Source organism: Apodemus sylvaticus, chromosome 9 (genome assembly GCF_947179515.1).
Source record: "Apodemus sylvaticus chromosome 9, mApoSyl1.1, whole genome shotgun sequence".
In the NCBI taxonomy this organism is placed as follows: domain Eukaryota; kingdom Metazoa; phylum Chordata; class Mammalia; order Rodentia; family Muridae; genus Apodemus; species Apodemus sylvaticus.
The window spans coordinates 20,747,298-20,768,604 of NC_067480.1; the positions used below are offsets into that span (position 1 = coordinate 20,747,298).

At 52.4% G+C, this 21,307-nt stretch overlaps 2 protein-coding genes across 3 annotated transcripts in view; both read right to left on the reverse strand.

Annotated features, from left to right (window-relative positions):
• The window catches only part of Sned1 (sushi, nidogen and EGF like domains 1), a 63,458-nt gene extending 57,398 nt beyond the window's left edge, over positions 1-6,060 (reverse strand). For both annotated transcript variants that reach the window (XM_052191808.1, XM_052191809.1), the window contains exon 1: positions 5,699-6,060. In XM_052191808.1, the coding sequence (XP_052047768.1) occupies positions 5,699-5,911 (213 nt within the window). In that variant the 5' untranslated portion in view covers positions 5,912-6,060. The remainder of the gene's footprint in view (positions 1-5,698) is intronic.
• A 6,529-nt stretch (positions 6,061-12,589) lies between these two features.
• Crocc2 (ciliary rootlet coiled-coil, rootletin family member 2) overlaps positions 12,590-21,307 on the reverse strand; it is a 55,144-nt gene continuing 46,426 nt past the window's right edge. Inside the window, exons 29-32 of the mRNA XM_052193401.1 lie at positions 18,141-18,239; positions 17,614-17,739; positions 15,028-15,159; positions 12,590-13,094 (exon numbers count right to left, since the gene is read on the reverse strand). Coding sequence (XP_052049361.1) covers positions 13,020-13,094; positions 15,028-15,159; positions 17,614-17,739; positions 18,141-18,239 — 432 coding nt within the window. The 3' untranslated portion in view covers positions 12,590-13,019. The remainder of the gene's footprint in view (positions 13,095-15,027; positions 15,160-17,613; positions 17,740-18,140; positions 18,240-21,307) is intronic.

Below are 21,307 nucleotides of genomic sequence, written 5' to 3' on the forward strand. Positions count from 1 at the left end.
CATGGAGAAGTCAAGATGGCGCCAACATAGAGCCCTCATTCCTACATCCCAGTGTCTTTGGTGCAGGAAGACAGTCTGCACCAAGCCAGCCACATACCCTTTGATGTACAATGGTGTGTTGCTTGCAAGATACACTCGGGTAGTGGTGGCACAAACGCTGTGGGAGGGACCAACAAGTGTTTGATTTGACTGAAGGCCCATTCCTCAAGATGGTACCCAACTCTGACACTGCTTGAGTGGCCAAGAGCCGGAGATGAGATAGCCCAGGGACCGAGGGTAAAATCCTATTGTTCTAAACGTTATTGTGATAAAATGACTCCTAATGATACTCTTGCTATGCTTATGAGCACAGCAGGACTTAGAGACCACAGGGCAGCGTGCACAGGGCCTGCACAGGTCTGCACCTGTTCTCTGTATGCATTGTGCCTTCCAGTTCAGCGTTTTCACGGGATCCATGAGTGTGTGAGTGGGTCTCTAATTCTTGTGTCTTCCCTTGGGCTCTCTTCCTTTTGTTGGCTTGTCTTGTCCAACTTCAGTGCTGTGGGTTTTAAAATTTATCTTATTATATTTTATTTTGTTATATTTTAGTAGTATCTCTTTGAAGCCTGTTTTCTAGTGAGCGACAGAAAGGGAGTAGGTCTGGATGGAAGGGGAGGCGGGAAGGAGTAGAGAGAGGAGAATGTGTCAGGATACATTCATCAGGATATAATATATTACTATGTGAGAAAAGACTCTGTCTTCGATAAAAGTAAGGAAAAAAAATAAAACAGAAAAGTGAAAAAGAAAAAGAAAAAGAAACTTTCCAAACAGGCCAATGAGATGGCTCAGCAGGTAAGACTGCTTACCCTCAAACCTGATAACTGGAATCCACACAGGGGAAGGGGAGAACCAGCTCTTTCATCCTTTGGCCAGTATGTGTGTCTCCTCAAGTCAATAGAATGTAATAAAAATACTGAGAATAAAGGTCCTAAAGGAAGGGACTGACAGCAGCAGCAGCAGCAGCAGCAGCAGCAGCAGCAGCAGCAGCAGCAGCAGCAGAACATTTCGGCGAGCTCTGGGGCAGCTGCACACAGTACGACGTGCACACAAGGAGTCTTCAAGTGAGAGCAACTAAGAACAGAAGAATTACTTGAAGATAGCTAAGAAGTTTCATGAAAACTATCCAACCATAGGCTATCAGTCTTTTTTTAAAAAAAGATTTATTGATTTATTATATGTAAGCACACTGTAGCTGTCTTCAGACACACCAGAAGAGGGTGTCAGATCTCATTATGGATGGTTGTGAGCCACCACGTGGTTGCTGAGATCTGAACTCAGGACCTCTGGAAGAGCAGGCAGTGCTCTTAACCGATGAGTCATCTCTCCAGCCCAGGCTATCAGTCTTTTTGAACCTTGGGCAGAAGAAATTCTTTAAAACACACGTGAGAATCAAACCACTGGCAAAAGGGAAGTCAGAGGGATGAAGACATGTCAGACCCAGTGGCGCTGGGAGACCGGCCGGAGAGTCCCTGCGAGGAACTGTGCACGTGCACAGCCAATGGGACACCCTCTTTAAGGACGGAATGCTCGGCCCAGCATTTCACATTCACGCTGCAGACAAGGCTTTTGAAATGAAGGTAAATCAACACAGTTCTCAGACTAGGGTACGGATACTCAGCAAGTGACGCCTACGAGAAATGTTCCAGGAAGACTTGCTGGAATAGCGTGAGATGGGGAGCCAGTGCTCTCCGAGCAATGATGTCTGGAAAAGGCAGACGTGGGTATGCAGAAAAGACCGTCTAATCTAAAAACCTCTCTAAATGATAATCGGCTGTTACAGCAAATTATCACCAGTGTATTACTTGGGCTTGTGACATACGTGAAACTATGGCAAACAGCATGAAGCTGCATGGGGAAATAGGCGGATGCCGTTGTAAGGGCCTGGCACTGTATTTGAAGGAATAAAGTTCTATTTGAAGACAGAATGTTGTCCAAAGCGGTTCCAAATGCTCCCGCTGATGTTACAGGCTAAATCTGAGGCTATTGGTTACTCTCGTAACCTGGTGGCAAGGCCCTACTGCTGAACACAGAACTTACATCGTTGAACATGGAGAGACTGAGCTGATGCCTAACTAGAAGCTTCACCCCTACTGACTAGTACTGGAGGCTACTTTAAATGCTACTGGAGGAGGAAAGTAATCGATTTCACATGTGCAGGGTAAACCAGGAGGTAAACCCACCATACTGGTGACCATATTAAATGTAAGTAAGTATAAATGCTCTGTCAAAAAGAAGAGACTGCCAGGCCGGATAGAAAATGTTCAGCCTCGCATCCTTTTGCCCTTACCAGAGAGGAAATAAAAGTCACAATCATTAGGATGCTGAGAGTTTTAGAAGTCAGAACAAGAAGTCATGCCTGCCCTGGCTGGGCTGCTTGTCCGTGCTGTCCCTCTCTACATAACACTTAGGCCCAGGCCTTTGGGGGGGGGGTTCACATCTTTGTATCAAGACAAGTGTCAGAGCCATATTCAGAGAAGCAAAGACACAGGGCATCTTAGAGCCAAGCAAGTGTGGGAAGGAGAGGAGACACAGAATCCTCTGCTGCTCTCTACTCCAGAGAGCATGTCTGCATGGAGAGAGGGCAGACAGTAAGGCAGGCCAGGAGCCAGGCAGTCAGTGAAGATACATTTGTGGGGGCAGAAGTCAGAGAAACAGGACTTCAGTTTGGGTCCCACTATGAGGGGACAGTAAGGAGGCGGCTGGGCACTCCTCGAACCTGTAGGCTACTAGTCTGGATCCTCAGGCTAAGCTCGCCTTCCTCACTTGCACTTCTCCCTGAAGCCTGGTTCTACTCCCCCAAGTCTAATCATCACTGCACAGGATGTCTGGCTGCCAGCTCTAGGAAATCCCCACTGACACACAGTGACCTGCTGAGACCCAGGACCACGTACAAGTAGAACTTGGCATCAGTCAGGGGGAGAAATCACTGTCTGCTCTGCCTGAGTTAGACTGAGGAATACCAAGGGCATGCTGACAGAAGCACAAGAAGCTGCTCTGGGCCCAGTGTCTGAAGGGCAGAGTCAGGGCTGTTCTCTAAGGGCAGGGAGGCCAGCAAGAGCTCACTGGATACTGTGTCGTCAAGCCTTGCCTCCAGGGTATGAAAGCTGACGTTCTGGTCAGAAAGAGTTCAGTCTATTATTCTGGCCCCAGAGTTTTCCCAAAGACCATTATAGTAAGTATGGTTAGGGGAGGTCAGAGGGCACGAGGCTCAGCACGGCTGGACAGGCCACTTGGAGAATGGCTGGAGATGACCTTCCAGAGGGCCACCGCCCTGTTCACCCCTTCATCCAGTTCAGGTTGGATATACAACTGGAAGACCCATGCTTACAGCCACTGTACCACCTTAGCAGACTCCTGGCCTGTATAGGATCCCAGCATCCTGAAGGATACTCACATGGCGCTCTCTTTCCTGACAATTAAGGAACTGTGGGTAATATGCTGGTCAAGGCCACACTGGGGCTCCCAATGCCAACTAAGACAAGACAGACCCAGCTGGCCATATTACAGCTTCAGTCTTTCCTGTGGATCTGGCAGTAGTAACGTTTCCAGCCAGCAGGTGGTGGGCAGTACCCCACACCCACCAGGAGCTTCTTCTTCCTACCTGTGTTCAAATGCTAAGCAACAGCATATGCTCTCAACAACTCCAGGGCCAGCTACTAGGACAAAAGAAAGCAGCCGAATGCAGGGTCCTTTCTAGATAGGAGCCACCTTCGAGATGGAGCTGTCACTCTGAGCATCCCTATGGGAGGCAGGGCACTTCTGACTCTCCCTGGGATGTGACAGAAAAATGAGGCATTATTCTCTCACTCACGACTCCAAGCCTAAGCTTAGTCACACTGTCAGGGCCAGGAGAGCTGACACCCTACCTCGCTATGTGGAGCAGGCTGAGAGCCCGGGCAGAGGCATCCAGGGTCCTCTCAGCAGATACCCTGCTCCAGAGTCACTGCTTCCTTTTCCCCATATACCCTTGGCAGTCACCTCTGCGTGTGCCCCAAGTGCTGTTTCAGGCCAGATGTATGGGCACAGCTTCACAAAGGATTCTATTTCCTTTCCCACCGAGTGCTGGGAAAGGTGATCTTCACTGCACACACCATGACCATATGAGCGAGTGTTTTCTAAAGAGTATGTTTCAGGGAGAGGCTCTGGTAGGGTGTGTGCTTTCCTAAGAGCCAGGGGTTGGTTTCTCATGTTAAGAAGGTCAACTAAACATTTTAATATTATTTTCACCTGTGACTTGGAGTGGAAAATCCAAGCCTAGCCAGAATGCTTAAAGAACATTTTGACAGCTCTGTTAGGGTGAGTCTTCACATTCCTAGGGTGTACAGGCCTCTTCCTGCTGGGCAGGCCCAGAACACAGCTCTTCCTGTCTACCGTCTACTAGCAGAAGTCTTCGCTCTGCCAAGTCCCGGGGGCAGAAGGGTGTTCAAGGATGTCTGCCCTTTCTCTCTACGCCCTTCCATGGTCATAGTACCAACCACTGCCACCAGGGCCAGGAGGCCGTTCCAAGTGGGTGCAGGGAAGTTGTGCTACAGTGGTGGACTGTGGGTGGATGGTGCTGGTCACTGTGGGGTGCAGGGTTCTGGAGACAGTGGTGGTGGTGGTGGATAGACCCCATGGACAGTGGTGACCAGGGAGATGGCAATGCAGACCACGTGGTTGGTGATGGAGACAGCATTCAAGATGGTAGGGATGCCATTATGGTGGCTGAAGGTGGCAGTGCTTATGACAGAGGTGAGTGTGCCAGTGGAGGCGCAGATAGTAGATGTGGTGGTGCTAATGGCAAAATCATTGGTAGAGCTAATGGTGATTGGCATTGGATGTGGCAGAGGATGTGCAAGAAGATGGTGTTTTAACTATAGACCACATTGGCTTAGGTGTTTCTAAGTGGATTTGGGCAATTCAGGAGATTGCAAAGCTGGTTGTTGCACAGGTGACTGGTTCAGGGTCAGACCCCGAGAACATGGCTCTGCAATCCACTGAGACCTCTCTAGCATTCGTGTCTGGGGCTGGGGAGAGGAATTACCATTGGGAGTCCTGTTTAGAGGGTCTGATCCTGGTGGCCAACCTCCGGACTAAGATGGGGAGGGGGAGGGTGTAAACCCCTCTACACTGCCCCTAGCTGCCAGCCCTGCCCAGCGCAGGTCTTCTGGAAGCAAAGCATACCCGAATTCCTTCTGGCCCCGGGCCTTGGGTGTTAACTGTGGGTGAGGCTGAAATGGCTTAGAGAGGGCTGAGACTATCACAAGCCAGATGCCCCACTGGGGTAACTGTGGCCAGAGGCCATGTGCCCATTGCCACATAGCTCTCTGAGGAGGAACAGGTTCGAAGGCTCCCCACTAGGCACTGGGGGACCCGCAGCTCTGCAGAAGCCTGTCGAACTCTGCCAATGTCCCAAACAGGTCGGGCCGTAAGCAGCAGGGGTGCGCCGCGTTCCGCTGGCCTGGCTGTCGCCTAGGTGCCCTGGCGGCTGCTTGCCCCGCCCTGCCCTCGCCTCTCCCGCCAGCCGCTGTCCGGCCTTGGCCGCGGGAGAGAGGAAGCGCTGTCCTCATTCCACCTCTGGCTGCCGCGGTGCCAAGTTGCTGGCGGCGGCGGCGGCGCGAGTTGGGGTGAAGGGCAGCGGCGCCCTCCCCGGAGCCCCCGCGAGCTCGGGGTTACTCACGTAGAGTCCGGAGTGCTCGGCGCCGAAGAACGGGAAGGGCACCGAGAGGGGCTGCAGCCCTGAGCCACCGTCGTCCTGCTTCGGCGTGACGGCGTCGCCGCGTTTCGTGCCGAACGGGTAGAAGTCGGCGAGGGCCACCGCAGCGCGCACCCCGCGCGCCCCGAGCCCCAGGGCTGCGGCCAGCAGCAGCGCCCAGGCGGCGCCGCGGCGCATCGCCAGGATCTGAGGACGGGCCACGGGGCTCGGGCAGGTGGCTGCAGTCAACGCACGGCCGACTGACCGCACCGTCCCCTCCCGCTAGCTCGCTAGCTCGTGTCGCACTCCGGGAACCCGCTCAGTTTGGGAAGACACGAGGCAGGACCGCGGACCGCCGGCCTACCGCGGGGACCCGGGTTTAAATAGCCTGCCTAGGCGGCCACCCGGGAGGGGCGGGGAAAGGCGGGGTCATGCAAATAGTGGCATTTTTAACTTGCTGGTCCTCTGGGTGGGAGGGGGCCCGAGCGCAGCTCCCAGGCCCTCCGGTGTCGAGGCTCATTAAAGTCGAACTAGTACTGGGTTGGCTCCACCTCCAGACCAGAGGCCCTCGTGCTCCCTTGCATTTGGGCTATCTTGAGGTGAGGACTTACATTCTCCTGTCCCCAGCTTAGGGCCTGCCCACAAGAGGCGCCTGGGCTAACCCAGCAGTTCCGAAGCTGACTTGTTGCCCTCAGGCCTGATTTTGAACAGGCTTCCTGTGTGTCCTCTGGGGTCCCTGTCAGGCCAGAGCATCTGGCTTTTCCTGATAGAATGTCAGTCTGGGCCACTTCACCCTGCAACACTTAGACGAACCTAGCGTGACCACACCCCAGCTCTAGCCTAGAGCATTAACTTTCAGAACCAGCTGAAACCTGTCCCAGGGTCTTATCTGGTTTCACTGAGGATGAGTCTTGGATTGGGGAGACTCAAAGACAGCTTTCTCTCGGGTAAGGGCTTTTCCCAAAGGGATCAGCCACATAGCACAGCTGGACAACTTTAGGGAAACCCGCGGGGTATGCTGGTCACCCAGGCCCTGGGGGGCAAGTCGGTTGCTAAGGCTCCCTAGCCTTTCTGGCCCTTCTTGAGAAGATCCTACTGTTGGGTGACAAGTAACTATAAACCAAATCTGGGATCCCCAAAGACAAGATGCTACCTCTCAAAGAGAAGCCAGGAAGAAGAGGAAGAGAAAGGGGAAGGGGGTGGGGGAGGGGGAGGGGGAGGGGACGGGGAGGGGAGGAGGAGGGGGAGGAGGAGGAGGAGGAGGAGGAGGAGGAGGAGGAGGAGGAGGAGGAGGAGGAGAAGGAGAAGGAGAAGGAGAAGGAGAAGGAGAAGGAGAAGAAGAAGAAGAAGAACCACAGGCGAAACAGCAACTGCCACTGAGATTCTGGCTTATGCTGCCTTTGCATTTTTTCTGTATTTCCCAAAAATCTCTCTAACAAGCATATGCTGTGTTTCAGTTACAGCAAAGGACATTGCATTTTATTTTAAAAGTATAGTAGAGAGTTCACCGTATGCAGTCAGGGATTCCTAGCTCACACAGATCGTGTTCTCAGCAGACTCACTACTGTCAAACTCCCAACCCCCTTGCCTCAGCATCAGGCAGGAGCCAGGCACTGGATTTAAGGAGGCAGCCCCTGACTGCCATTTTTGTTTGCACTGACCACTTCAACCCTATACCTGGGGCGTGGCTTGCCTTCCTCTGGCCCACCCCTCCAGCTGTGTGGAGTGATCCTGTTTGGCAGATGGGTAAGCCAAGGCTGGAGATGTGAAATGTTCTGCTGTACAATTGGCTATAGAAGATCAGCTCCTGGTGCCGGTTGTGGTGGTGACTTTAATCCCAACACTCAGGAGGCAGGTGGATCTCTGAGTTCAAGACCAGAGTTCTAGGATAATTAGGGCTACATGAAGAAATCGTTTCTAGCAAAACTAAAACAACAAAAACCGATCAGCTCTCTGGCCAGGCTTCTGGATTTAAAAGTACTCTGTGGTGAATTCCCTCAGCTCACTGACCAGATCACAACAGGGCCAGGACCAGGCCTTGTAAGGTATCTCTCTTGCACAGCTTCTAGCACAGAGCTGCCCACAGGCCTGGCCACCATGCAGGGGACCTAAGAGTCTCTTGTTTCCTGGTGTTGCGCACAGGGCCTCCTTGGAAGCTCTCTTCTCTTCTCTTCTCTTCTCTTCTCTTCTCTTCTCTTCTCTTCTCTTCTCTTCTCTTCTCTTCTCTTCTCTTCTCTTCTCTTCTCTTCTCTTTTGTCATTGGCTTTTGCATACAGAAGTGCAGGAGGCAGCACCAAGCCTCGGGGCAGAAGCCTGGAGAGAATTCAGATTTGCCTTTCTGCCCATGGGACACCAAGTGTAGCCCATAACTACCGAGCCCTGTTCTCTCCAACCACATGGCCTGGCTCTACCCTATGCCTGGCCACTGTTCCCACCTCAGCGCTGCCAACCTTCTCCCAGAGAGCATGCCTCAGAGGATCCTAGTCAAGGGTTTGGGTCTGCCTGGGGATTTCTGGGTTGCCGCAGCACTCAGCGCACTGTCAAGTGGAGCACACAGTGGTGCTCAATGGAGTCCTTGATTGAAGACTATCCCTCCAGGGGTGGTGAACTAGTGGCGGGACATGGGGTCCTGACTGCTTTCCACTAGAACCTCCTGATCAGCTGTGGGGCGCCAGGGCAGAGGCCTGTCTCAGAGCTGGGCTTGTGCACAGGTCCAGCTGCAGACTGGATCCTCTGATCTCCATCAAGGATAGTGGTGTGGTGCTTACGGCTATCCTCATGTGGGTGCCCTGTGCAGATTTCCAGCAAGGCCTGGGAGACAGGATTGGGGGTGAGGTGGGGGGCTAACATATCTCACTATTGTTGCTGGGTATCACATTACACACACACACACACATACAAGACCCACGGGCAAAAAGAGAGAGAGAAAAAAATCTTTTTTCAGGTGCTAAAAATATGATCAGGAAATACTTTTCAGCAACGTGCTGTTTTAGGCTCCCCTCTGGACTCAAGGGCGCCTTTGTCTCTACCACAGAAAATCCACATTTATCATAACCCAAATCGTTTTATCAAGCAGGCTCATGTTCTGCAGCAGGAAACCCGAGCTCCCCAAGAGGCCTGTGACACTTTAATTTAGGGCCTGACTGTGTGTGCCTGTTTATACGGGGGAGCTCCAGAGCCACCCACCAGATGTTCAGGCCTTAGGGGTCCGTGAAGGTCAAGATGGGGAACACTATCCTTGTTCCGCCTGGTAGGGGAATGAGGCCCAGTCAGCTGGTCCCACACAGCAGGCCTGAGGCTGCAGCCTGCTCTTACCTTTTTCTCCTTCCCTTTGGAGGTGGCTGGAGGAACACGTGCTCCCCTACAACAACTCTATCAGGCAACCCTTCCCTCACACCAGTGAGGATCTACTCTTCCAGGATGAGTTGGGAGAGGCCTCAGGGCCCTGGGGAAAGTGGGTCCCAACTCCTGAGGAGAAGCCCATGGCCCACCCATATGTGAGCCTGGGCAGTTCCCCTTGCCTGAGAGGGGAAGGGTATCACACCTGCACACAGCATGTGCACGTAGGGCCTGCTGACCTCAGCACGCATGACATGACCATTGCTTTTGAATGTGGGGTGACCATTAGCTGGAGCTCAGCATGTGCTCTCAAAGTGGCTATAACTTGTTTGTCCACAAATAGGAACAGAATGCAGGTGGGGCTCAGGCAGAACGTTCCTACCCACTCCCCTGGGATGTAGGAGTTGGTCTATGGAAAACTCTGAGTCCATTTAAGGTTCATGGTGGCTGGGAACACATGCATATGTGGACTTGGGGTCCATCAGGTACCTTGGGGTCCATCATCTCCTGCAGGGACCATTCTATTCCCTGTATCCTGAACACCAAGGCAGCTGACACAGGATGGGCATGTAGACCTGAGAAACCACAACAGATAAAGTCATGCTGCTAGAATTTTTTTAGAAGGCATTAGGAAAACCCTGATAGTATCACGTCAAGTAAAATATTTGGGAGACAGTGTTCAAAGTAGCATGCCCACTGCAACCATCCTAAGTGTGTGTGTGTGGGAGAAAGGAACTTCTCAGGTTCCCCTCTGCAGCAGTGGGGCTTGGATTATGTGTGCTGGTGTGATCTTTACATTTCTCCTGTGAGGTTTTATTTTCTTGTTTAACAATCTTTCAGTCAGTCAAGGACCACATATTCCAGATGACTTCCAAAGAGCAGATCACCCAGGGATATTGTAGCGATCTCTGTTTGTGTAACAAAATTCCATGGCATTCTGCAGTGACAAAGTCACCCAGTGACATTTCTCAGATGTATCTCCATTGTCAAACGACATGGGATGCATGTTTAAAATATTGATATCTTAGACATCTCAAATAAACGGTGCATGTTGGTTACAGGCTGCTCCAGCAGTAGTTAAAATGGAGCTATGGTCAAACCCTTGGCTACCCACCTGCTTTGCCAGCCTCTCAGGTCCCTGGAGGGAGATGACAAATAGGGTCACTGGGCCCAGGACCAGCTTGTAGAAAAGGCCAGGTTAAGAGTTCAGATGTCACATCTAGAGATTGGCCAGTACCAGACACGGAGTAGGAGGCACTATACCTACAACTCCAGGCTCCATGAGGGTCCCTGGGGCTCTGTTGTTGCAAGACCAGGCATAAGGGCCACTTCACGTTCTCAGAGACCTCATCCAGAGTGCCTGTCCCGATTGTTCAGCTCAAGAGCAGAGCTGAGACTCCCATTTGAGGCTAGCATCTCCCAAATGGATGTTGGGATCCACTGGACTTTGTACAGGCCAGGAACCTAATGTGGGACAAGCCAGAAGAAGAAAGTGCCCACCTTCCCCTGCAAGTGGGACTGGGCAGTCCCAGCAGTGAGGTATCAGGGCCCATTCCTCTCAAACTCTGGAAAAGCCAGGTCCCCTACCACCTGCATAGCCTGAATTGTTCACCCCAGCTGCCTCCTTCTCTGGCATCACCTCTACTGCAAGGTGCCCTTCTGCCCATGTCAGTCTGCATGCCTGTGCCAGCAGTTCCTCTGAGCAAGTAGACTGGGTATAACCAGCATGGGGTACTGGATTTGACTAAGTGCTTGTACTTAGTTCCCTATCTGATTTTGGCCTAGCTGCTAGGTTTCCTCAGCCACAAACTGTGGTGTCTGAGCACCTCTGTGAAGACCTTCCACGCACAGCCACCACCACTCTGCCCAGGGCAGTACTCACCATTTAACACATACCAATGTGCACACGCCTTAGAAAATGTTTAGAGAAATGCAATATATTCTTTAGAAAACATCCCTTCTCAACACAAATACATTCCTTTAGGTTGAATAAGTGAAAATACCTCCTGCGTTGATGTAAATACTCAAAGTGTGGCAATCTCTGAAGCCCTCACTGTACTGGAAATGCTCTCCTGAGCAGCCAGTGTAAAGATGGCCCTGGAGCACCGGGGAGCACCTTGGTTGGATCACTAGGGAGCACCTTGGTTGGATCACCAGGGAGCACCTTGGTTGGATCACCAGGGAGCACCTTGGTTGGATCACCAGGGAGCACCTTGGTCAGGTCACAGTGTCTTTCATTTCAGTGCTGAGAAGTATCCAGACCTCTTCCTGCCGAACTGTGTCCTCTGCTTCCAGGTATCTTTATAATACCTCCTCAGCTGTCAACTTCAGTCCCATTGATGTCCCAGGGACACCATTGAGCCTTGCAAGGTCAGGAAGAGGAAGGCATTATCTATCTCTGGAGGCGGGCTCCCTGAATGAGCAGCGGAGGAACTCCCTGGCCTCCTGTGGAAGTCTCCAGTTTCTGTTCCACTCTCAGGTCCTCAAGGGGATGGTGCACCACTTCCACGGGGGAGCTGCAGACCAGAGGAGGAGGAAGGTGAGGGCTAACTATGAAATCCCAGTTTCTCAGGCCTCTATGGGACAGTCCATCCACTCTTCTCCGCTAGACTGTTTGCCGGGACCTGGAAACTGTAGGTGGGCATATATCAGGGTACCTATGCCACCACCAACTCCTTTGTCCAAGGAAGCCATTGCCAACCAGTCTCTGTGTTTTTCCTTTCAGAGCCTGCAGGATCCTTCTTCACACTATCGGTGGTGATAAGGCCCATCTGCCCACCTCGAATGTGCAGGATCCAGTTACTAAGTTCAACCAGAGGTCTGACAGGATGACAGATCTTAAGTCCCTGGTGATCTTGAAGTACACTGACAGGCTGCCACACATCTTGGCCTTAGCTACGTGCCTGTGACTGGATGGATGCCAGGAGTTTCCTGCCTTTCCTGCCTCATGCCTGAGTCCTTGAAGAGGCTTCAGGAAGTCCTGGCAAAAACACAAGTCACTGGACAACCTGCACCCTGTGGTGCAGGCAAGAATTTACCAGGTTGCCTGATACCCTAGGGGTGCTAGAAAGTGTCATTTACAATGCCAAGGAGACTTGTTGGAGGGGAAGACAAGTCATTCTGACCAGTGCTAAATAGGAGAGAGGCACATAGATGCCCACAGGTGAGACTGAAACAGGGTCTGGTAAGATGATAGCCTTGGTCGCCATAGCAACCAGAACAGGATTGCCCACTGGCATTTTTCAGCAATTGTGTATGTGTGTGTGTGTGTGTGTGTGTGTGTGTGTAAATGGGAGATTCTGGAACAGCTTCAGATCTCCAACACCCCTGTGGCCAGCGAGTCACGGGGCTTGCATCTGAGTCATTTCCAGCCACCTGCCACTGTGACGGGGACTGCAGTTCCTGGATGCGGAAGATTCTGTGGCCTCTGGATGTGGGGTGTGGTGGCTGGCCTTGCAGGACATTGTGTTTTTGGCTCTTGCTGGTGGAAATGTTTTCCATGTGTTTCCCTGTGTTTACAGGACTGAGGGCACGGAATGTAGCCCGTGGTGAGGGTGCTGGTTTGACAGGGTCCAGCCACCAGTGCTTGGCCCAAGTAGCAGGTCTCATCTAGAAGTGGAGCCCCAGGCCCAGTATGGGCTGAGGGGTGGACAACATCCCTGCTCCCTGCAGCAGGAAGGAGTATCAAAGAGCAATGTGGCCCAGCCCAGCTGGAGGCTGCAGTCCCCACAGGCAGGACTTCTGCAGTTTGGGAGGAGCTGAGGAGGGAGTAGTGTGCTTTGGTTGGTGGCTGCTCATTTGTGTACTTTCTCACAACACACCGATGTTTGTTGACCATGGCCCCTCTAGTGTGTATAGCACCAGTTTCTCCACTAGCATAGAGCCCTAACACATCCCCCAGTGCAGGCCACCCAGCACAGGGTTGAAGGGAAGGTACTGCAGGAGGGCAGTGCTTGGCTCAAGAGGTCTAGTCACTGTGGGCCTGTCGCTGCTGCTGCCGCCGCCACACTTCCTGGTCCAGCTGCTTCTTCAGGCTAGCTACCTGGAGACAGAGTAGGGGCTCAGTCAGGTGTGTGTGTGGGGTGACCCCAGGAACACAGTCATTGAGAATTGTGTCAGGAAAGGCTCTGGAAGCTGCAATCTACGGCTCCTAAGGTCGTGGGCATGGAATAGAAATAGCAGGTGGGTGGACAGAGGGACTCATCAGTTTAGGCCTGTCATTTTGAACGTCCATGAGCATCCTGTGAACAGTGAAGGGATTCTTTTCTGTTCAGGTCAGGGATGAACTTCAAATGACTGGGTTAAAATAAGCATCACTAGTGGGTAGGGGAAACTAAATTGAGGGTAGGGCAGACATTTCCCCTGCCTCTGTATTTCTTTTCTGTAAAATAAGGATTTTGACCATCAATGGTCCTAAGGTGGTTTTGTTTCTTTGGTTTGTTTGTTTGTTTTTGTTTGTTTGCACCAGGGTTTCTCTGTGTAGCCCTGGCTGCCCTGGAACTCTCTCTGTACACCAGGCTGGTCTCATACTCAAAGATCCACCTGCCTCTGCCTCCTGGGTGCTGGGATTACAGACATGCACCGCCATTGTCCAGTGGCTCTGGTTCTTAAGGTTCTTAGGACTCAGCAGCTCAGCTGCGACAGGCTCAATGCAGGCACGCACCTGTATGAGTGCACTGTATGCACAGACATACCCAAGGCTCTGCGCTCAGATGCCTTTCCTCACCCACTAAGCGGGTCACATGCTAGTGTTCTCCCCAGGGACTCCAAGGACAAGTGGGGGTCCTCCACTGTTACCTGTACATGACTGGCTGGTCTCATGGCTACCTCTGACAGAAACTATCCTAATCATCATCCTCTTGGGGACAGGGCAGCAGAGGTTTGGAACCCATGTTCTACCACTCACTGAGCTGTGTGTGAGCGGTGGAGCTGCTCCCGGGAAAGGGCAGACACGCAGGGCAAACTGGGGCCCAAGGCTTCCACTAGTGGTCATGTGGTTGCCTCGCCACAGGGACAGAGGCCCTTCCTTTTTCCTTACACAGCCCTGCTCAGAGTAACTGGGCTCCTGGCCCTACCTGCCTTTCCAGGACCTTTACCCTCTGCTGGTGAATCTGCTCACGGGACTCCAGAGCCTGTGTGGCCTGCAGCTGGGCCTCACGGAGCCGCTCAGCCTCAGCTGCCAGGTCCCGCTGGTGCTGGGCAGCCAGTTCCTGGAGCCGCTGGGTGTGGGCCCGTTCCAGCTCAGCCATCTGGGCCTGGAATAAGAACACAGGCGCCGAGGGCTGCTGGGATCCTGGGGTCCCGTCCAGTGGGATGCCCCACCCTATCTGTGGGGCTGCACTTCCTGTCTTAGGCCCGCCGCTGCTTTCTGCTGGGTGCTGGCTTTGGCCCCGGACCAGCAGTGGACCTGGAGTTGGCATACCTATCAAGCCTACCGGTTCTGAGTCCAGGCCACCTGCTAAGGGTTTTGCTGGGCTGGAGCCCAAGCCACAGGGCCCCGGAGTGGGCCTTAAATCTGTGTGAACAGCATCCCAGTTTCCCTTGGAGGTTATTGAATATCGTTGCTATCTATCCTCCCTAAAGGGTAGTCAACTAGAAATGGGGGGAGGGGACAGGGAGTGTGCCGTGGAGGAAGGGGAAACTGAGGCCTCAAAGGAGCACAGGTTGGTGTCAAGCCCTGAGCCTAGGAGATATGTATGGCCCTGTCCTCCAGGCCTGCCCGATCTTCTGTCCCGTTCTTGTGCCATTTTGCAGAGCCATGCCTGTCCAGCTGCCTTTTCTGTACATGCATGCACATGTGGCATTCGCATACATGAGATACACGTGGGCCCACCGCTTGGGGACCACGGCACTTGAGTCTGTCTGCCCCAGGTTTGTCCCCAAACTTATGTGCGTACGTATGTGCGTGCGTGCGTGTGTGCGTACGTGCATACGTGCATACGTGCATACCATGGAACTCCGCTGGCCCAGCTCACCTGCAGCTGCTGGCTCTGCCGCAAGGCCCCTTCTACTTCCTGCTGTAGGCTGCTGAGAGACTGGAGTAGAAGCTCCTTCTTGGCCCCCAGCGATGCTGTGTCCTCCTCCTTCCTCAGGGTCTCCTGCTCTGTCTGCGGAGAGAGGGAGAGCAGAACCATGGTGAGACTCAGGGTCTTTCCAGCAGAGGTGCGATATCGGGTCAGACTTCCCTCTGGAGAATAACCGGTGCTCAGGGGCGGACTCCAAATCTCCTGAGACCTGGTGGACTTGGCAAGGGTACCACCCCTGCCCAGGTCTGTTGGCATCTGCAGTCACAGTAGGAGTTAAGGAGTGGGGAGCAAGGGTCTGCCCTGTTTTAGACTAGCAGGAGTCCATGTAGTGATCCTTGGTAAGGGAGGTGGCATTTGAAGACCGATGTCCTACTTCTTGAGGCTGCTTGAGCCCCGGATGTTCCTGGGCTTTTTGCAATGCATGGGCCCTTCTACCTCTGCATACCCAGAGCCATGATCTGGCTGTGGTTGCTCTCACAGTGCCAACAAGCCGGTGTCAAGGAGCTGTTTTTGCTATCCATTCTGGGACAGAGACCTCCTAGTCACTCACTCACCCCACCAAGAGGGGTGCAGGAGAGGAGGAGCAGCCCATAGCTTAGATATGAGACAGAAGTCTTTTCCATGGGAAGATCAGGGATCCTTTTACCCTGCAGATGGAACCTCTGGAAGACACAGCTGCTGTGGAACCCTTCTCTTGGAGAACAGCAGAAGCCTGCCTGCTCACACAAGGAGCGCTGGCTCTTTTCAGGGTGTTCTCGGAAACGTATGGGACCCTCACCTCACAGCCTCACCAGGCAGGACTAGAGCCTGGCCTTGCTCTTAAGCCAGACTGCTCGTCTGCTCAATGCTGTGTCCGCCTGCTTCTGGCCTGGCGTCATGTCCAAGTGTCGTGAAGTCCCCTCTTCAGTACCGGGCAGACCTACCTTTGCCATCTGGGGTCTGAAGCCCATGAGACAGGAGAGTCTCATGGACTGTGGGATATAGGGAGTTGTTTGCATGGGCAAACTTATAGGGTCAGGATCTGAGCCTTAAAAAAACAAAATGAAATAAAAACTTTGCTCTTCAGGACTGAGAAAAACAAAGAGTCCTCTCCACTGGAAAGGGGACCCTGTTTCTTTAAAAATCTAGTTATGCGGCTAGAAATGCATGTTATAAAGAGGAGAGAAAAGTGAAATCCAAAATAAATAAATGTCCACATCCGGGTTTCCCCTCCTGAGACACCAATAAAGGGTTTATGGGTTTGTGGGGCCCCCTCACAGCTGACCTCCTGGAACTAATTAGCTGTTCCACCCTCCCCCTCCTGGGCCCCAAGGATACAAGGCTGGCATCGTGCCCACAGCTTGCTCTGTTGCCCCTAGGCAGTGCCACCTCCTTTGCCCCAGCAATATGCAGGAAGGCATGGCCCCGCTCTCCAGCCCTGCTCAGGCTGGGGACAGTACATCTTTCCTTCCAGCAACTGCATAAAGATCCTGGGGACTGGGTCCCGCTAAATCTGCTTTCCCCTTGCGGGAGGGCAGGTAGCCTTGAATAGACAAGCTGGTTGGTGTTTTTTGTGAGTGTCCCCACCCACTGGGTCCTGTGCCCTGGGCAGGCTTGGGGTGGGGGTTAAGTAACAAAGCCTTGAGAGGGGCAGCCTGCCTTGGCCCTCATGCCTGATGCCCCCAGTGTCTCCACACCAGTGTTTCTGCTTCCTTGCTTTGCAAATGGGGAGACAAAATCCTAAGGGATCAGTTTGCTAGTTGGGCAGCCTGGCCGATTCTCTCCTCCCCTCCTCTCCCTTACATGCCATCTCCCTCCTGACTGCTTTCTATGAAGCCACTGCTCTGGGCCTCTTCTGACTTGGAGAGGGCAATGAAGATATCAAAACTCCATGCTAGCCCTGGCTAGCCCAGAAATCTGCAAAACTAGCTTAGATGGGCTGTGTTGCCCCCTTCCTATTTCTTAGCAGCTTAGTAGACACCAGGCTGCATAGAGTCTGTCTCGTGCCCTGACATGTGCTAAGCAAATGGCTATCCCTAGCGCTACAGAGCATCACCACTGCCTGGCCTCACTGTATGGCCTGCCTGCCTGCACTGCTCTACACAAGCCCAGTATGCACTCTCCTTGAGAAATATCAGAGGGGAAACAGGCTATGGACATGGAGAGAAGCTTGCAGAACACCATACTGGCCAACTCGCTTGCTGCCCCTGACACAGCCCATAGCATCCTTAATGTCTGGTGCCGTTTCCACTGTGAACAGGACTTGGGGCCCAATTAGTTTTGCAGAGCTGGCCACAAAGTCAGGGGTGGTGCCATTGATCCACCTCCCTCAATGGCAGTCAAGGTAGGGTACCTTGTTAAGTCTCTATAAGATGCTTGAAGCTTTGGAGCTGGCTCTGAACTTGGCAGCATTGCCAGGCCAAGTGCCCACACTGAAGCCGACCAGGCCAACCTTTCTTTGCCCAGTATGCGCTTTCTGGCCAGCCATGGGACTTTCCCCCACTTCTCGCAGCCCTCTTGTACCTCCAGGCATCTTTCCTGCCTTGAAACAGGTACCTGTATGAGGCGCGTGCGCAGTGCCGCGAGCTCCCCCTGTAGGCGGGCCCGCTCCGTGCGCAGTGAAGACGTTTGCTCTCGCAGGGCGCGCCTCTCTGCCCGTTCCCTATGGCTCCGCGGAAGCACCTGAGTGGAGAGAGGGGCTGCAGGGACACGGGCCAGGGATGGTGGATCCGTGGCCTCTCGCGGCCAGGCATTCTGTCCAAGGATGGTCTTGGGATCAGCTTATTCTTCCCCGCAAACTACGCACTTGCTGATAACCCCTCTTTCTGGAAGTGCCTACTGTGCAGCAAGAAAGTCCTCTGATTCCCTGTGCTGTCTCCCCCGCCCCCCAACCTCAGTTTTCCTGCCTGTCCCCCGGGAACTGGATGCTGTCTGGGTCAGTGCATGACTTCACACCTGCCTATCTATCTGCCCAGGCCTCCTTTTATGCTGAAGAACTTACTAGGCCTGTAAAATCTTACCATGGTGAGCAGGTTCACTGCCTTTTGGTGACAGATATACCTGTCCTTTTGGGGCCCCCTCACCTGCTGCAGGGGCTGCTCCAGGAGCCTCCCCTTGTCCGCAAGGCTCTGGCTGTGCCTGCTGCTCTCTTCCAGGGCCTGACGCAGGGTGTCTACTTTCTCCTAGGAAGGGGAAGGGAGGAGGGAAGAAGGGAGGGATAGGGAAAGAAGTGGAAGAGGGAGAGGGGGGAGAGGGAGAGAGGAGAGAGGGAGAGGAGACAGAGAACCCAGAAGCATGAAAGTCATGACGTCTCCTAGAGAGCCTGCTGGTCTATGTGGCTGTACAAGACCAGACAGACATGGCCAAGGATATGTGCTGTGCTCTGCGTAGTGGTTGCTGTAACAGCAGAAAGTGGGGGACTCTCTGAATCTCCTTTGGCTTCATTAAGAAGAACAGAACAAGCTACTAGTACCCTAAACCCACCCTTTGGGCCCTAGTTAATGGCTTGGGGAGTAAGGGGAGTGCGCGTGTGTGCGGGCGTGCACGTGCGCATACATATGAGCTTGTTCACATGTGTGTGCAGGTGCATATGCCCGAATTTGTGGACACTAGAGGTTGATGTATATCTTCCATGATCATTCGCTACCTTAGGGTTTTTCAAAATTTATTTTTATTTTGTGTGTAAGAGTGTTTGCTTGCATATATACACATATACACATATACACATACACATATATACATATATACACATATACATATACACATATAGGTATATACACATACACCCATACACACATATATGTATATGTAAACCACATCCATGCCTGGTGCCTGCAAAGGTCAGAAAAGGTCACTGATTGGATCCCCTAGAACTGGAGTCACAGTGTTGTGAGTCACCATGTGGGTACTGTCAGTCCTGCATACCTGGGTTCTTTGCAAAAGGAGCAAGTGCTTTTAACCCTGAGCCATCTCTCCAGCTCCTCCATGTATTTTGAGACAAGGCTATCTCACTGAACCTAGATCTCATTTATCCTACTAAGCTGATTCGTCAGTGGGCTCCAGGGTTCTGTCTGACCTCAAATGCTGAAGTTACAAACACACTGCTGTCTACTGTGTGCTAGCCCTCCTGTCTGATCATGCCCAGCCACCATATGGTTTAATATTCTTCAAAATTCTATTTGTTGATCTCAAACATTATCTACCCTGTGAACAGACAAACCAAACCGAAAGTACAATAGGCATTTGGCAAGCCCACACCAATATAGACAGCCATATGAAGCTGACCTAGACAAGCTGTCCTCTGTACCAAACCCAGCCTCTCCAGGGAGCATGTGCACAAGGGACACATAGCAACAAAAAGTGACAAAAGGGTCCAGGGAAACTGGAAGAAAGGGTGAGGATTTGTAACCAAAACTTGAGGGAGTCTGGGGTGTAGCTCAGTTGCTAGGGTACACGCCTCGTGTGCATGGAGTCTGGGTTTGTTCTCCAGCACTGCATAAACCCAGCATGGTGATACCTTCCCGTCAACAAAGTACTTGGGAGGTGGAGGCAGGAAAAATTAGATGTTCAAAGTCACCATTAATAATGTACTGAATTTGAGGCTAGCCTGGGCTACATGACTGAAAAAAAAACAAAAAAACCCAGCTAGCCAGCCAACCCAACAAACAAACGAAAACTACTGCAGGACACATAACAAGCCACAGCTAGGAAAACTGAAACACCAACAGGTTACTCTCTCCACTTTAAAAACATAAAAGCCTGCAACAAGGGGGAATAAAGAAGACGGTATTATTAAAGATAGGAGCTGAAGAGAGTGAACCAGATAAACACGAGGGAAGAGATGGAAGCAGATTATTTGACAAGACAAATGTTGGCCAAGGCAGATTAAGAACAAGAACAGGAACAACAAAAAGCCCCACCATGATTCGGGGCAATGGGAATCTGATTCCAGATACACCTCTGTCCAGTGACCCACTGTGCGCATGCATTCCTGTAACATATTTACATACATGCGTGAGTCCATCCAGGTGTTGAATAGATGTATACACAGGCTCTTGGTACGCCTAACTCCCAAAAGACACACTGACCCAAGAAAAGGGCAAAGATAAAGACTGGCCAGGATTGGGTTAGGGAGTTAGTGAGCACGGCAGGAGTTAGCCATTCTAGAAACGCTAATTTGGGGCAGTTTCTATCATTTCAGTGATGGACAAGGGCAGGCAACTCAACAGTTCCTTTTATAGCATGAAAAAGTCTTGGCACAAACAATTCCAAACAAATATGACATCGTCAAGGAATTACAGCTGCAAACATGTGACAACCACCATGGCTTCAGATCCACAACGTGTGCCTCAGCAAACGTGTGTCTCCAAGCCAGGCCAGGTGTGTCTCGACTTTGGTCCTGAGGCTTCCTTTCATCAGCAGAAGAGAGAGCAGTGGCTGTGTAGAGCCCATGGAGCTGTTATAGATGCACTCCCTCCAGGGCAGGCCTGGGCAGGAGCCCAAGGACTCCTGGGGCGATGCTGGGACTCTGGGGCTGTGACCAGGTGCTAGTCCACAGAGGACATTAGTAACTTTCCCACTGGGGTGTGAGGAGTATGCACAGGGGACAACCCTTGACTCTCTGCTCAGAAGCCTATCCAGATACATGTGCCCTGGTGACGGGCGAGTGCGTGTCCTCATGCTCTGGACATGACTGTACATGCTCTGGACATGACATGTACGGCTGGGTCCCTGGGGTAGCCTTGTGTGTCCTGTCATTCGGCTGGATCCCCGGGACAGCCTTGTGTGCCTTGCTGCTGTTCTGGATTCTCATGGCAGCCCTGTGTGCCCCTGTTGTTCCGCTGGGCCCTGGGGTAGCCCTGGCAACGGGAAGCAGTTACTCTCAAACAAGAGTTGTACTGTTTGCATAGCACAGCCTACCATTTAATTAGAAAAATATGTTTTTAATTAACTTTTTTCTTGACAAACACATTGGCTTGTGGGAACCAAAGGGGGGTGGGGGGGTGGGTCAGTCCAGGAAAGTAAAATAAGTTGTATAAAACGCAGGGCTTGCTTTGGAATATGCCCTAGGTTTGGCAGAACAGGGAGGGGCGCCAGGCCAGCCCTGTGGGGCCTGGCAAGTTCCCAGCTATAGCAAGGGGTACTAGGAAGCTATAAGAATAGCCATGCTCCCCAGGCCTCCTCCTCCTGGCCAGGAGCAAATGACATTTTGCTAGGACTAGGAGGAAAAGATGGCATAATATTGGTAGGT